Here is a 16,801-nt window from a genome sequence, read left to right as displayed (position 1 = left end):
AACAAGTGTATTACGATATTTCTCCACTCGAGACAGTTAAATTTTATTATTTAAAGCGCGAGGCATGCCGAGCTCTTTAAATAACTAAAATTTAACTGTCGAGAGTGGAGAAATATCGTAATACACGAGTTATAGTGTAGGAATCTGTTTCTCTAATGATTTTTATCCTTCTTTTTCAAAGATTTTCAGAAATTTGTGTTCTTTATATGCGACGTCATCAGGCATGGTCGCCTTTTTTCATGACGTCACAATAGAAAAATTCAGAAGAAAACAAAACATTTAGACGTCATAATCAAATTTCGACCAATCATTTGCCGAGAACAGATTTTTCACTAGTGAGGAGAAATATTTTTCTCACACCGGTCAGGAAATGTGAAAATAGCACAAAAATTAGAGAAAAAAGATCTCGTACTTTTAATGACTCTTATTTTCATAAAAAAAAACTTAAATTTAGTTGTAACCCTTTCCAACAAGGAGTGTAAATATATCACATTGGTCAAAAATGTCTAAAACAGCCATACTTCCTGATGTTAGCTGTGTAACTGAAATTTTAAAACTAAGACATACATGTGAGATGATCTGGGTGTGGTTTAGAGAACTTAGAATAATGAGTACAAAAAATTAAGAACAGAGAATAATGAAAATTAGATATCAAGAATTGCGATTAGGATGCAAAAAAGATAGAAAAATGGACTACAAAAATAACAAATTCATAATAGAAGCACCCCATCCAGTCCCTAATGTATAACATCATGTTTATAATTAGACAATGCCTTCCTCAGTTCTGAAGCATGAATTGAGTTTAAGCAAAAAATCAGATTTCTACTTCCTGCAAAATGAACAGAATTGTTTGTTTTTTTTCAAATATAGTTATGGAACTGCTTCTTTCTTCCACTCTGTAATCTCTATCCTTGAATTTTAAGATAACAATTTTCCAAAATGTACAGAATTGTTTAATTTTTCAAACATATTCATAAAACTGCTTCTTCCACTCTGTAATTTCTATCATGTCATTGGTTCCTCCTTTACTGTCACACTGCCCAATCCTTCGTAACTTTCTGTTTCTAACTCCAATCCTAATTCAGGCCTCTTTTGCCAATAGTCATCATCACATGGCTCTGTTTTTATCACTATATCTGGGACATAATGACTGTGTGAACTTTCTGATTCTAAATTCATTGTTTTAGATTCATAATCACTGTGAATATTTTCCGATTCCATGTCTACGTTTTCCACTTTTACAACGACATCAGATATATTATCTACAGTGTGACCTTCGGACACTAACGTAATGTCACAATTTGTTTTAAATTTAAGTTTGTTGGTGTTATCTTCTTCAAGGTAATCATTGTTCAACATAGTCTGTGTGTCATTCTCTTGACTGATGTTAAACATTGGGTTAGCATTCTCAGTGTTTGTATAGGAATGTTCCACAGATATATCTTCCTGTTCTGTCTTCACACAAATCTGCTCCTCAGTTACTATCAAACTAGGTACTGTAGATTTTACCATCACATTGCCTATTGGGTATTCCTCTTGTGAAATGTCAAAGCTTCTTTTTTGTTTACTTTTAAGTTTTGAGTTAGCATTACTGTTCATACCAACATCTTTAAACAGTTTTTCATTCTTTTCAATTATGTCTCTAAGTTTTTCAGAAAGCCTTTTCGGTGCAGTGACAAATCGGTTTGATTTTAAATAACTTAAATTAGCATTCTCTTCTACATGTTCTATGGAATCTGATTTCTTAGCACCAAGTAAACTGACTGTATAGTTACCTATAGGCGGAAACGATGCAAAACAATGTTTTAAAAGATTTTGGGCATTCAATTTCAACACGCCACAAAGATTATTAAATTTACTGACAAGTGGTCGAGGAATCATAATTTCACCGGTATAAAGATACCTTATCAACGATTCTAAAACGGGAAAAGGATAGAGTGTAAAGTCAATGACCTGTGGATTACAGGTGGCTGATTGAGGACCGGATAACAAGTTATGGAAATATGGGCTCCCACTGGCCAAGAGGACAAGTTTGTGAGCATTAATGTAGGAGTTATCTGCCCCTTTCAGCAGCACATCACATAACTGTTTCTCTTGTTGCATTGCAAAGAAATTACTTCTAAGGCTATCTACATAGCCTGGATCTTGAGTAACGACTAACATCTGATCGGGTTTATCACCTGGTCCGCTCTTTGAACTGAAATAAGGTATAATTAGTTTGAGAATAAAGCATTCAGAAATATTATATTTACCAAAGAACAGAAATTTAGCACAAATCTAAATACATGTCAATTTTAAGTTAACTATGTGTGAATTGAAGTACCTCCGATCAGTTGCTACTAGAGTAACTGAATCAGACCAATTTGTTAGGTTTTAAACCGTTAAAACAGACTGTCAATTGAGTCTTTTTTTGGCAGGATGATATCCTGAATACGAAGATACAGCTGAAGGTAAATTTCAAATTATTCAACACTGTAAATATACATTATGTGAGAGTTACAGCAGATTGCATTGAGTGTGAAGGCAAAGGTAAAATCTTTGATTAGCTTGCTTGTAAGCTGTCTGCAGTGAAGTCATTAGGTTATGTATACTACCCTCCTTTCGAAGTAGTCTAGTCATACAGACATATACATTGTTTATTTGTCGGACTAGTCTACTATTAAAGGAGGGTAGTTTACCTAACTTAATAATGAATTCACTGTTCAGCTAGCAAGCAAGACAACCAAAGATGTAACCTTTAACTACACACTCAATGCATTCTGCTGTAAGTCCATAAAAAAATTTACTCTGCAACATTCCGTATGTGCCTGACCCAGGACCTGTTATTCAGTGGTTGTTGTCTGTTGCTGTGATATATTATTGTTTTTCGTTCATAGTTTTCTGCATATTTCGGCAATCATACCACATCTTCCTTTTATATTAAATGTTTACTTTAAAGTTAAAACAATTTTTTGGCATGGAAAGAGGAACAAAATTAAGTTAATAAGTTTCCAAATTCTTTGGATTATGGTCAACTTTCTAAAAAGTGGATATTTGCTGTACACATACAGTTTATGAATATAGTGTAAAGCTAAAGTATAATAGCATTAATTTAGGACATACATGTAGTAACCTATTTCTGCCTTGAACATGACTTTCTCAATAAGCTTAAAGCATTTAAAACTCACAACAGAAACAGATGAGGAACTTATTTTTTCTCATTGAAGAAGGCTGTACAGTGACCTATAATTGCTTATATGAACACCTGTGGATAATATCAATGGCAATCAGATCAAATCTCCTTATTTTATATATATTAAATATCATGTATGGTCAGATCATCATACAAGTTAAGCAGGACAAAAGTTATATCTTCAAATCTTACAAGGAACATATAAAATAACAGATAAAATCTTACCCCAAAACCTGCTGAATTTTAATAGTCTGTGTCTGATTGATTAGTGAATTACCAAGCTACAAAAATAAACAATACAGGAAATTCTTTACATAGAAGCCATTATACATGTATAAACAAATATGTATATGTTTACCTTATACTCTTTTCTTTTGATTTATCTGTAATTTAGTTCAATAAATACAAAGAACTTCCAAACATTAAAAACTTTACATAGGAAAAGTTTTGAATTTCTACAAAAACACTTTCAACAAGCCAGGTATTAGGAATTTTTTCAAAATGAAATTTTCCCATTTATGTTTTATATCAACTTGATCTATATCTTTACTTATTTTAAATATAAATCAATTTGAAACATTCAAAAAGCGTAAAACCTGATGGAAAATTTGATTGAAATCTCCTCTTATGTGTTTAATTAATGTGATGGTGACCTATTTTTGTATGGGCATCATGTCTTTTCTAGATCAATGGTCAATTGATGAGTCCTACTACTGTAAACCAAATCATTTTGGCAAGTGATCTATTTTCACAATTTTTGTGACTTAAACAAGAGTGCACACACAGAAATGTCTCGCCTTCTTTACTAATCATTGATATTATGTTGATACTCCTAAATCTTAAGCTTTATTACAACTGTCACATAGACTTAACATGAACCATGAAAATGGGGTCAAGGTCAGTTGAACCATATGCCAGGCAGACATGTACAGCTAACAATGCTTCCATACAACAAATATAGTTGACCTATTGCTTATAGTTTAAGAAAATAGACCAAAACACAAAAACTTAACACTGAGCAATGAACCTTGAAAACCAGGTCAAGGTCAAATAAAACCTGCACGACTGACATATAGATCATAAAATATTTCCATACACAAAATATAGTTGACCTTTGACATATAGTATTAGATAAAAAGACCAAAACTCAAAAACTTAACTTTGACCACTGAACCATGAAAATGAGGTCAAGGTCAGATGACATCTGCCCGCTAGACATGTACACCTTACAATCATTCCATACAACAAATATAGTAAACCTATTGCATAAAGTATGAAAAACAGACCAAAACACAAAAACTTAACTATAACCACTGAACCATGAAAATGAGGTCAAGGTCAGATGACATCTGCCCGCTAGACATGTACACCTTACAATCATTCCATACAACAAATATAGTAGACCTCTTGCATAAAGTATGAGAAAAACAGACCGAAACACAAAAACTTAACTATAACCACTGAACCATGAAAATGAGGTCAAGGTCAGATGACACCTGCCAGTTGGACATGTATACCTTACAGTCCTTCCATACACTGAATATACTAGACCTATTGCTTATAGTATCTGAGATATGGACTTGACCACCAAAACTTAACCTTGTTCACTGATCCATGAAATGAGGTTGAGGTCAAGTGAAAACTGTCTGACGGGCATGAGGACCTTGCAAGGTACGCACATACTAAATATAGTTATCCTATTACTTACAGTAAGAGAGAATTTAACATTGCAAAAAATCTGAACTTTTTTTTCAAGTGGTCACTGAACCATGAAAATGAGGTCAAGGACAATGGACATGTGACTGACGGAAACTTCGTAACATGAGGCATCTATATACAAAATATGAAGCATCCAGGTCTTCAACCTTCTAAAATATATAGCTTTTAAGAAGTGAGCTAACACCGCCGCCGCCGCCGGATCACTATCCCTATGTCGAGCTTTCTGCAACAAAGGTTGCAGGCTCGACAAAAACTATGCAATTATATATAGTCGTGAATATTTACATCATCCTTACATAAATACAGCATGAAAATCAAAAAAATAAATACATATGAAGTGGCTAGACGCCCCAAATGAGGGGGCTGATAGATTAATTTCTCCTTTGTGACGGTGGATATCTGCTTTCCATGATTCATTTTTCATTTTTCATGGATTTATTATCTGTGACTGGTGATTAGGGTATTTTTCATGACTTGTTTTCAATTCAATTTGATAAACTTGCTCCATGTTAAAGGTTTTTTGGGAACAGCGATTGAAGGTGTTCAACTGTTGCTTTTCGTGAACAGTTTTATTGTATTTCCTATGAAGTGTGATCAGCAAATTTAACATTTCGTGAACTGTAATGAAAACCCCCCATCAACCCCCTCCCAAATGGGGAAAAAGTATAAAGAAAAATAAGTTAGTTTACAGTTTTGTTGTTGTATCTTCTCTACTACCTGTGTATCCACTGATCCTGGATTAATGTCTGAAGTAGGATGCTGTGGCTCTACTGTGGTTGTAGTATCAAATTTTGTTGTCACATGATTACTGGTGACAGATAGTTGAAGCTCTGTAACTGGTGAAGGAATGTTGGCTTCTCCTTTCATATCTAATTCTTTCAGAAGCATGTCATCATAATGAGTCTGCAAATATAAATGGTTCTTTAATAGTACAAAGAAATTTTTCTCCTATTTCAACATGTATTTATCCTCTTATTTACAGTTAAATTCTCTAAGTACATGTAAACAAATTTTTCTCCTATTTATCCTCTTATTTACAGTTAAATTCACTAAGTACATGAAAACCAGTACTGAAGAAGCTTTATAAAAAAATAATACTTGTGTTTCTCCTCCTGGGTGATTACTTTTAGTTGATGGAATAATGATTTCCAAAATAACAGAAATTGACACAAAGATTGAGAAGGGATTACTCGTAAATCAGAAATTTGTGTGATGTTTTTATTTCTATGGATTCATTTATTTTTATGGGTACCAATTTTCATGGATTGCAGAAAACTTGCCTTTTCATCACCATGGAGGTGTAATTTCGTGGTTTTGCCAAAGTCTGTATAAAACCTGATAGAAAATTTGTAATTCTTTGAACACTTAAATTCATGGTTCTCCTGTACCCTTGAAAACCAAGAAAATTGGTATCCAACGAATAATAATGAATCCACAGTATTCTAAAATTGTAACAATAGGTATTGGAAATATAAAAGTTGCATTTTATTCACTCTGACCAAGGAACTGTTGTGATAAATGTGTTCACTGGGGTCCACTCTATGTGCAGACTGTACAAATGGATACATAAATCAGCATATTTTGGTCTTTTGAGGTAAAAAAAAATGGGACAAAAAATCTGTAAAATTGATGCTTTTTGCACCTGATGACCAACTTTGAGGTAAATTCAGGCCCACCTAGCATTATTCATATGGGGCATATTCTCAAAAATTGCGAGAAATATGATAAATGCACACACAAATTTCTGAATTTTAAGTATGTAAATTCAATAGAAAGTAAAAAAAAAATTTGTCTGATAAACCACATAATTTCAGTTCCTACCCTGCATTTGTTTACATGGTCCTCAATGTATTCCAGTAAGAACAATTTCCCACAAATCTGACATTCACCCCAAGTTTCACTATCGCCTTGGTAATATATCAAATCTTTATTTATTTCCAAATCATTCTTGGCAGGTTTGATGTAAACACTTCCACAATGCATTTGGAAGAGTAAATCAACATTACAACTTTCTTCACTAGAGGCCAGAAATATCAAATTACGACTATTCTCGTCTGCCCAGTACATGATGAATCCACCACCTTCTTGAAGTTTGGGAAATTCCCTGAAATGTAAAATTATCCAATCGTCATTTATGTCAACCAACATAAAGAACAAAAGAACTAGTAATATATTGGAACACTATATGTTATTTGTGATCTTCTGATGTGTCATTAATTTTTTTGTCCAGAACATTAAATAAGCCTTCAAAAATTATAAGTTTTGTTTAAAACTTAATTGAACTTTGTCATTTTATTCAAATTTAGGTTTCTGCCTTATAAACAAAATACTCTACATTAATACATTGTAATACATTACCATTTAATCCTACTATGTATCTTATATAATTATAGGAACCTTAACATGATGCTCTACCTTTCCATTTATCAATGCTATGTATCTTTTGTGTACCTTAATATTGAAGAAGTGACATCCTCTGAGTCTCCATCAACAGGGAATTCTACCACTCTATCACCCAGGCCATTAGCTGCCAGAACTCTCTTCTCAACAAAGTTTGGTGATTGTGTAGCATTCTTTCTTGACATAGCACATATCACTTTTTTTCTTTTCTTATCTGTAAAAGAAATTCAAATCATCATTAATTAATCTATTATATTTGAGTTGTGACATTTCCAAAAATGTCTATGAGTATTACACAAACAAGAAACTTTTTTTCTCAAGTTTCCTTGACCATAAATGGAGTGTGAACTATACACAAATGCACATTATACATCCCCAAAAGAAGGTATCTGTAGTTTGGTACATTAAATCATTTTTTGAAATAAGCTGTTGGTTTTCTTGTATGATTTGTTTTACATTTTTTGTCCTGTCTGGCCTTTTTTAAAGCTTACTACAATGTATATGGTATGGGTATCACTCAGTGTAAATGATGTATGGTAATCTATAGTTGTTTACATCTACAACAATTGGTCTCTGGTTCACAGTTGTCTCATTAGCAATCATACCACATCTTATTTTCACAATAAAAATCCTCTTCACTCACATAAAAGGTAAACAAAAAGATCTTATTTGAGTCAAATCAGTGAACATGAATCAGACAGCTAATTTTGGAAAAAATGAAATTATTTCCCTACCTACCTACCCATACCTGGCTTGGCAGGGTAGGGATTGGGGAAACAACAATATGTTAATCCAGCCCCATACATAGCCATTATCATGATTATCCCAGGAAAAGCAATACAACTTTCATGGCAGACATGACAAAAAATTGTTGCCAGAATGAGATATATTTTAGCCCTTGAATTACATGAATTACTCACTTTGTAATTCAGGTAATTTAGACTTTATTGAATATATCTCATCAGCCTCAAGTTTACAAGCTTGCAGTATTTCTGATGCTGTTTTCTTTGGCTTCTTTTTGCTAGTTGTAGATTTAGGTGCTGAATCCATAGGTTGACTCAATGTTTCTGAAACTGTCTCATTTTCTACGATGGATTTAGACGTTTTATCAATCAGCTGTTCAGTGCTGTCTTGTAAGGAGGAATGATCTGGTGCAATGTAAGAATCGGTATCACTACTTGATACAGTGTCACTGTCTTCAGTGTCTTCATCCTACAAATTAGTCAATAGAAAATGATAAGTGCACAAATTGCATATGTTTCAACAACTTGTAATTATTTGGTACAAAGATATACAGATATATCAACAATTTTATCACGATGTTGTTTACAAACCAAAAGAAGCACATCATATAAGAATAAAATATAATCATAATAATTGCATGTATGTAAATAACATATGTCAACCTGGTGGGGCTTCTTTCTTGAAAAATGAGTAACTTTGTATAATCACAATGTGAATTTAATCATCAAACATGAAAACATGTAATAGCAATCCTATAGCTATTTCTTTTTGGTGTTTAAACCTGATCAAAACTGGTACAGTGACCTTAACCCTTTCCATGAAAAAGACATAATTATTTGTCTTGACTAAAAAAGAGCAATAACCATGATAACATAAAAAAAAATTGAATTTTACATCACAATTATGATCTTCCATTGAAAATATTTTGAGTATACATGTGAGATTTTTACAGTTGTTAGCATATAAATGTTTGATCAAGCATTGTAACTAAGATTGACATCTAAAAACAATATAAAAAGGTGGAATTAAACTGGTACACATTATATTTAAATATGATTGGGTATTATCAAGTAATCTAATTTACCTACATATAATGTATATCATGTATATACCGGTTTATCTCTGCCTACTTATATCAACTTAATTAGAATGCTTGAGCAAACAAGCAAGCAAGTCAACCAAACCTTTAACTTGCTAGCCTTAGGATAACAGCTGTAATACCTCTTATACTTTCATGTTGCCTTACCGTAAACATATATTTCTTTTTCCTTTTTATTCCTTTCTCTGACGTTGAAGTTTTATAATTTGTTCGTGTACATGTTCTCCATGGTTTTTGTGTTGTCAATACAATACCTCCACTATAGTTGTCAAAAATGGTGGGAATAGCTTTTTCTTTTAATCTTAATTGTTTCGGTTTGTACCCAATAGAAACAGCTAATGACGGATCAATAACAAACTGGTCATTGGTAAAATGACGTGCACAAACACGGGCAAATGGTGATGGCTGAAAGTCCTTTCTCTTTAAGGCTACCTTGCCTATCCAAATTTTTCTCCTTTCCAAATCTTTTTCAGGAAACTTGAACATTGCAATGCCTTGTCCTGATTGGATTTTGCAGTTTAACACAGAACAGAACACCATCTTGATTATTCATCTAAATCTGTAAAAGAAAATTACAATTATTCATCTTTATTTAGAATGTATGTTATCAAAACAAGATGATTAAATATATATTTAGAGAGAGAGCTGGGATGTAAAATAGTTAACTTATTCCAATCGGATTTGGTGTGTCAGTGTAAGATCATTCTCTGGCTGTTGGGGTGCGTCTAAATTGATTACACACCACATCCTCATTTTGCATCATTTTGGTCTCTCATGCATTGGGTCATTGACAATCACAATAATCATAACAAATCTTCATATTTATAATGTTATATATTCATATGTATACAACTGAAACAATATGTTTGAAAAATAAATGTATCAACTAGAAAATTTTCAACACAAACACAATATTACAATTATAAACACTAAGGATTAATTCAAACACACACACCAATCATTAAAACATGTTTTACCAATAAAAAAACATAAAAGTACAGACTATATATAAAATCACAATAATATTTCAAATAGAAGTTATGTTAATTAAAAATATCAATTTTCAAATTTATATTTCACAACACATATATACATGTACACTGTATCACTTATATAAACATTGAGAAACACATCATCATACATGTATATATATATATGTTTATTTTAATGCATTTCAAAAATCTTTATCATTTTCTAATAAATTAGCCCACGAGTCATGTATAGGTTTTTTATATAAAACATGTAAAATTAAGTATGATGGTACCATCATGACCATAGGCTGAATTTGTAATAGTCTCAATTTGTGAAAATTGGAATTTATGATAGGCCTTCTTTTTGTTTTAGTATTGAGTTATCCAGCACGAGAAGCGATTCATTATACTGTATTTTAACATGTCTTCTATGTTCATGTGCAAATCAGAATCCCAGGTTAGGACTGTTTTAAGAGGTACAAAATGTACATAATCTATATTCATTCTCTTCGATGACAGGTTATTGCTTACTTATGCAGATTTTTTTAAGTCTCTGGTAAAATTATTTCTCAACTTAAGCAAATTACTATAACCTCTTCGACGTATAAGAAAATTTTAAAGACTGCTGTAAATTTATTCATCTGTGAATAGTTAATTAGGGCAAAGTGTGACCATATAGAAGTATTTACACTTGTATATAAATTTGTCCACCATTACTTCAAATCACACAGGTTCCGGTAAACTTTGACATCATGATTTAAAATATTTGATGTCACAATTTAAAAGTGATTGTTGCTTGACGTCAAAAGGTGATTCTGAGTCGATATAAGGTCATCCAGAGGCAGCCAAATACCAAAAGTGTAAATAAGTTTATTATAGCAGTTGTAAATTAGGTACATGTATGAAGTTAACATGTAAACAAAATATGTTGAATTGAGAAATTTTGTGTGATTTCATATTCTCGGGTTATTTTTACTACATTTCGAGTTGTTGTCTCTTTGACATGTTTGACATATATTCCCCATTCTCAATTTTATGTCTGTCGTTGAGTCTGTCTTAGTGATGGAAATCAGGAAGAGCTCAACTGAGATCAACGTTTATGTTTTGTACTTTGCTGCTGGCACTGGCCATTCTTGCAGATACATATTTATACTTGAATTTGATGTCCATATTGTTGACCTATATTGCTATAAAAAGAACATGGTACCATTGCCTCCTAAAGGGCACCTCTTACACCTAGTCCAAATAATTATGACATTTTGAAAGGCTATTATATTTTTTTTTCTTTGACGCCTTACATTGTACATTGTCGCAGGAAGGCTTCAAAGCAAAAATTTAAAATATGTGAGTTCGTGGTCTAGTGGTTAAGACCGATGGCTACAGTGCTGAAGGTCCCGAGTTCGATTCTCACTCGGGGTGCTAAAAATATCAGTACATTAGAAGGGCAATTTTCACCCTCTCACACACATCTCTGGTACCCAGACCGGAGTTTAAACTAGAATGGGTACTATGGGGGCCTCGGTTGGTCAAAGTTGCTCCCGAATTTGACCTGGAGATCAATCTGCTGATATCTCTTGGGTTTGTCTGTTCCCGCCGAGCAGCCCGGTGGTTCTCTCTGAGTACTTCGGCTTCCTCCACCATAATAACAGACTCTGCCCGGTGTCCTAACACTCCCTGGTGTTGGTGGGGATTGTCCTTGTAAATATTGAACATTGTAAATACGTTAGTGACACATCTCCATTAATCCCGATAGGGAGTGTACACGGATTCCACTGTACCCTCACAGCTCTCGAGGGGTGCTCCGTAAACGGAGGGATCTACGTACATACATACATACAATAGCCTTCCAAGACCTCACAACTATTTGGACTACTCTTACACCTAATACAAATATCTACTAAGTCCTGAATGTAGATTTTTTACTTTTTTAGCAGAAGACTTCCATCTGTTCCAATATGTCATTATTTTTTCACTCGTTTAGCAGTTTAGTAGTATCCAGGGTCCAGTTCCCAACATAGAAAAGCAATTTCCTGTTAGTTTGCGAGTATACAAACATTTATTTATCGTAAATATATTTTATATGCTATGTGCAAAATTCATACAATATGGAAAATAGGGTGAAATTAATTGATTTACTTGTATAATATATTTTATCAGAAAATATTACCAAACAAAATAGTTTTCTTGACCGGAAATTACCGAACTTTAAAAATTACTGGAACGTATACGGACGAAAGAAATGTTCCGGATTTCAACAGAATAACAAAATAACACTCCGTTAGCATGTCGAAATAATGTTTATTGGTGTATTTCTATGTCCGTTATGTTCTAGCATTTATTTGTACTGTATTCCTGTCATGTAATGTTATCATTTTTAATAGCGTTATATTTAACATTCTAATATGACGTGCTTCTTTTGCTAGCCTTTGTGAATAAACCCAGTGCTCTTCTGAAATCCAATATATTTTTTTTGCACATGCCTATATTGACTACTGCAGAATAATGAATTTTATCAAATTGGGTAAAGCAAATGGTGAATGTTAATCTCAAAATCAAACAAAAAAATACCACCAAACAGTCTTATTATAAAGATCACAAAAATTTACCAACACACGTACATCGGATATGACCATGCCAAGAAATCCTCGCTAAAAATTCCGGTCGACCTCCTACGGCAGTCTTTAGTAGCTAAAGATTTGATTTCATTCAAGAAATTAATTTATGACCTTCATGTACGTGTGACGGTGTCGCTTAGAACACGGCCATATACCAAATGGTCAATATTAATCATCCATGTAATTTGCTCTATGGGGTGTTTGCAGAATTTCAACGGAGGCAATTTCTTGGCGTGCGCGGCCAGAGGAATAGATGCAAGGGGTGATACAGCAAAACGGGTAGATACGATCTGTAATTAAATAATTAAACTAATCAAAAGTTTATTTAAAGTAACCATATGACGGATAAACAAATAGTGTGCCATTTATTGAAAAGCATATGGTTTGGTATAACAAGAAAACGTCTCTGTAGTGTTCAAAAACATTTCTCACAAAACCCTCCGCTTCAAGCTCTGGATCTGCACCTGTTAATTGTCCTAATCAGAATCGAAATAATGATAATGATCGGGCAAAAATAATCACGGATCCATTTTAAAACTACAAAGAAGTATAGCTTGCATCAATTATTTCTTAAATGCCATAAAAGCGGGAGATTTGGTTAGCCGCAAAACTAGGTTCAACCCACCATTTTTTTTTTATTTAAATGTCCAAGTCAGGAAAATTGCAGTTGTTATCTTATAGTTCGCGTCTGCCGGTGTGTGTTGCATTGTCGTTTTAAGTTTTTGTTGCACTTTAGTGTTTCTGTTGTTTCGTTGTTTTCCTCTTATAGTTGCCATGATGTGTTTACCTCAGTTTTAGTTTGTAACCCGGATTTGTTTTCTCTCCATCTATTTATCAATATTTATGACTTTCGAACAACGGTATTCTACTGTTGCCTTTATTTATCTGAGCCGTGAGAAATACGCATGCCATGCATACTATGATCTTACTGATAGATTTAAGATTTATTGATAACGCTCAGACACATTAATTTGTAACATGTGGTCAAAGTATAATACATAAACAATTAAATGATGGAATGATTATTTTGTAACAAAAATTCAATATTTAAGAGAAAATAAAACGGCATATAAGTATAGAAGTACACAATTTTCCTTTTTAACATTTGCATTATCGTTTATAGTATTTTTCCAGTAAATCCTATATCTTCTTATCAAAGAATTTTATCCTTTTCGATGTCAAGACTTTCAATATCAACATAAAATTGAGAATGGAAATGGGGAATGTGTCAAAGCGACAACAACCCGACCATAGAGCAGACAACGGCCGAAGGCCACCAATGGGTCTTCAATGTAGCGAGAAACTCCCGCACCCGGAGGCGTCCTTCAGCTAGCCCCTAAACAATGATATGTGTATATTTTTTTAGGGGCCAGCTGAAGGACGCCTCCGCGTGCTGGAATTTCTCGCTACATTGAAGACCTGTTGGTGACCTTCTGCTGTTGTTTTTTTCTATGGTCGGGTTGTTGTCTCTTTGGCACATTCCCCATTTCCATTCTCAATTTTAGTTCAGTGATAATAGATGTCATACTAAACTCCGAATTATACACATGAAACTATAAAATTAAAAATCATACGTCAAGACTAACAAAGACCAGAGGATCTTCAATTGGGACAGGCTCAAAATTGCGGCGGGGTTAAACATGTTTTTTTTAAGATATCAAACCTCTAGCCAATGTAGAAAAAAAAAAAAACGTTCAATACGCACACTTAGTAAAACCTAGTTTAAGAGATGTACGAGTCCGATGTCAGGATATGAAACAATTGTTTGAATAAACATTGAACGACAAAAGTTCTTCCTGTTCATGTGTCGTATAAATTTTCAGACGTCAGACACGCGAAGCAATGAATGCGTTTTTAAGTTTGTAGATTCCTTTGTGCTTTTTTGTAAAATTGTTTGTTTTAATATTGTAACCGTATCATTTGATTATAGGGACTTTCCGATTTAATTTTCCTCAGATTTCAGTATTTTTGGGATTTTACTTTTTACATGACTTTTTATTTACCACCAGGTATGCATTTGTAGAACTTTAAACGTAAGTTCTCGCAATCAAACTTACTAAATTATTTCTCAATTTCAAAGGGGCTGCTTGTTGGCTTAAAGTACAAGTTCCCCAAATTTATGTTGACTTTACTGTGTAAGTTTGACGTCGCGAAAATGCAAAGTCATTCAATTTACCCCCCCCCCCCTTTTAACTGTGTATCATTTATAAACTCAAACACATAAACTTTTCGACAGGATTGTTAGGATAAACAACAAAAATCAATCTACCACTATTCATTTGCAGTCCACTGGATCAAGGATTTCTCGCTATACAAAGCCTTGTTATGCAGGAATTAGTTAGCCCTTGTTAATGGCCGATTGTATCGTATTAGTTGCAGTTGATGAGGATGTGTTTATGTACATAGGAAAGAGTGGCAGTAGATAATAGTCGACAAAAATAACGATTAAAGAAAAATGGGGCTAACAATTAAGTATACAAAGAATAGAGTATAACATGTACATTGGCGAAAAATTGAAGAATGTAGACCATTGCAATATCCTCAGTTTACTGAAGAATGCAGACCATGAAGACTTTAACACACAATAGTCTTCAGTGACTTTGTATGGTAGATGATGCGTACATAGTTTTGATCATTTGAAGATTGAGTCACAAACATCTGGGGTCATCTCAGGTGCTCTCACAAACACCTGGGGTCATCTCAGGTGCTCTGCAGAGGTAAGCTGATCATCGATGTTTGGTGGTTATTTTGACTATCTATCCCAATGAAATTTAAAATAAAACTTAAGGATATTTCAGATTGCAATTTTATCTGCTTTAAATTTTGAATACATCTTGACACAATCTACTAATTGACATGGAGTGTTAGTTGAGAACTAAGCTAAATACAAAAAATAAACAGCTGCGCCATGACCGCATGATACACCAGACGTCTGGTGTGGAAGTTTTATGCAATAATCATAAATAGTCTCTAAGTTTAAAGCAATAACCATATATTGTTTTTGAGACAAGGCAGGACATGTGAAACCCCCCACCCTGTTTTTTTTAAAAACTAAATATCATTAAAATCAAATTTTGAATCAAAACCAAAAAGTATACAATCTTTAGATTAATATAACAAAGACTTGTGTAAAGTTTTAAGCAATAATCATAAATTGTTTTTGATATACGGCACAACATGTAAAAAAAACCCTCCCCCTATTTTACAAAATACTCAATGACTCAAAAAATGAAATTTTGAATCATCACCAAAAAATATACAGATCTTTAGATTTATAAAACAAAGACATGTGTAAAGTTTTAAGCAATAATCATTAATGTTTTTTTAGATATGGCGCGACATGTAAAAAAACCCTCCCCCTTTTTTACAAAATACTCAATAACTCAAAAATGAAATTTTGAATCATCACCAAAAAAGTATACAGATATTAAGATTAATATAACTAAGAAGTGTTTAAAGTTTTAAGCCATAATCAAGAATCGTTTTTGAGATACAGTGTGACATGTGAAAAAAACACCCCCTGTTTTAGTTACAAAGTGCCGTAACTCAAAAAGTTTTAATCTTATTTTCACAAAAAAAGTATACAGATCATTTGCCCATCATAAGAAACTATATTAAGTTTCATGAAATTTGGATAAGTCATTCTCAAGTTACGGTGCGACATGTTTACGCCAGACAGACAGACGGACGGACACCGGACATTTGTATACCGTCAAAATTTTGACGGGCATATAAAAAGTTGATTTAAATTTTCCATTGTGAACATTCTTTTTTCTGTACTGCAACATACCAGCAACACCTCTATTTATCTTCAAGTTGTTACAACAGTCCATGGTTTGTGTTTCCTGTCATCAGTTCTTATAAATGAAGGGTTTCAGCTTACAAAGATGAGAATGACGGATTTAAAGTGGTAAGGTTGAATTCATCCTTTTATAATTTTGTTAGATGACATATGCATTACGATTTGGTTGAATGTTATATAATATCAGCATCACAGATTACCACAGATCTCTTCCACTTGTCATTGCCACAATATTAATCTAGTAATCTTTTCATCATAGAATACGACTGATCACTGAAC

General features: G+C 33.2%; 1 protein-coding gene across 1 annotated transcript; it reads right to left on the bottom strand.

Moving 5' to 3' along the window:
• Nucleotides 1-397: 397 nt before the first annotated feature.
• Nucleotides 398-12,309, bottom strand: LOC143075167 (uncharacterized). Its single transcript, XM_076250497.1, has 8 exons — nucleotides 12,273-12,309; nucleotides 9,282-9,693; nucleotides 8,212-8,503; nucleotides 7,343-7,505; nucleotides 6,713-6,995; nucleotides 5,609-5,794; nucleotides 3,398-3,453; nucleotides 398-2,197 (listed from the first exon to the last, which is right to left on the bottom strand). The coding sequence occupies exons 2-8, from the start codon at nucleotides 9,672-9,674 to the stop codon at nucleotides 1,006-1,008; spliced, it is 2,565 nt and encodes an 854-aa protein (XP_076106612.1). The 5' UTR covers nucleotides 9,675-9,693; nucleotides 12,273-12,309; the 3' UTR covers nucleotides 398-1,005.
• Nucleotides 12,310-16,801: the final 4,492 nt, after the last annotated feature.

The sequence above is a fragment of the Mytilus galloprovincialis genome, chromosome 5, assembly GCF_965363235.1.
Source record: "Mytilus galloprovincialis chromosome 5, xbMytGall1.hap1.1, whole genome shotgun sequence".
Taxonomy (NCBI): domain Eukaryota; kingdom Metazoa; phylum Mollusca; class Bivalvia; order Mytilida; family Mytilidae; genus Mytilus; species Mytilus galloprovincialis.
The sequence above is the reverse complement of the archived record's forward strand: the minus strand, read 5'-3'. Positions and strand labels throughout refer to the sequence as shown.

What these genes read in the sequence shown, in the direction of transcription:
- LOC143075167 (XM_076250497.1), bottom strand. Translation starts at nt 9,674, where the DNA reads ATGGTGTTCTGTTCTGTGTTAAACTGCAAAATCCAATCAGGACAAGGC. An exon ending in TAAATTACCTGAATTACAAA is followed by an intron (nt 7,506 to 8,211) that starts GTGAGTAATTCA and finishes TTTCTTTTACAG; the next exon opens with ATAAGAAAAGAAAAAAAGTG. An exon ending in CAGGATCAGTGGATACACAG is followed by an intron (nt 3,454 to 5,608) that starts GTAGTAGAGAAG and finishes TTATTTTTGTAG; the next exon opens with CTTGGTAATTCACTAATCAA.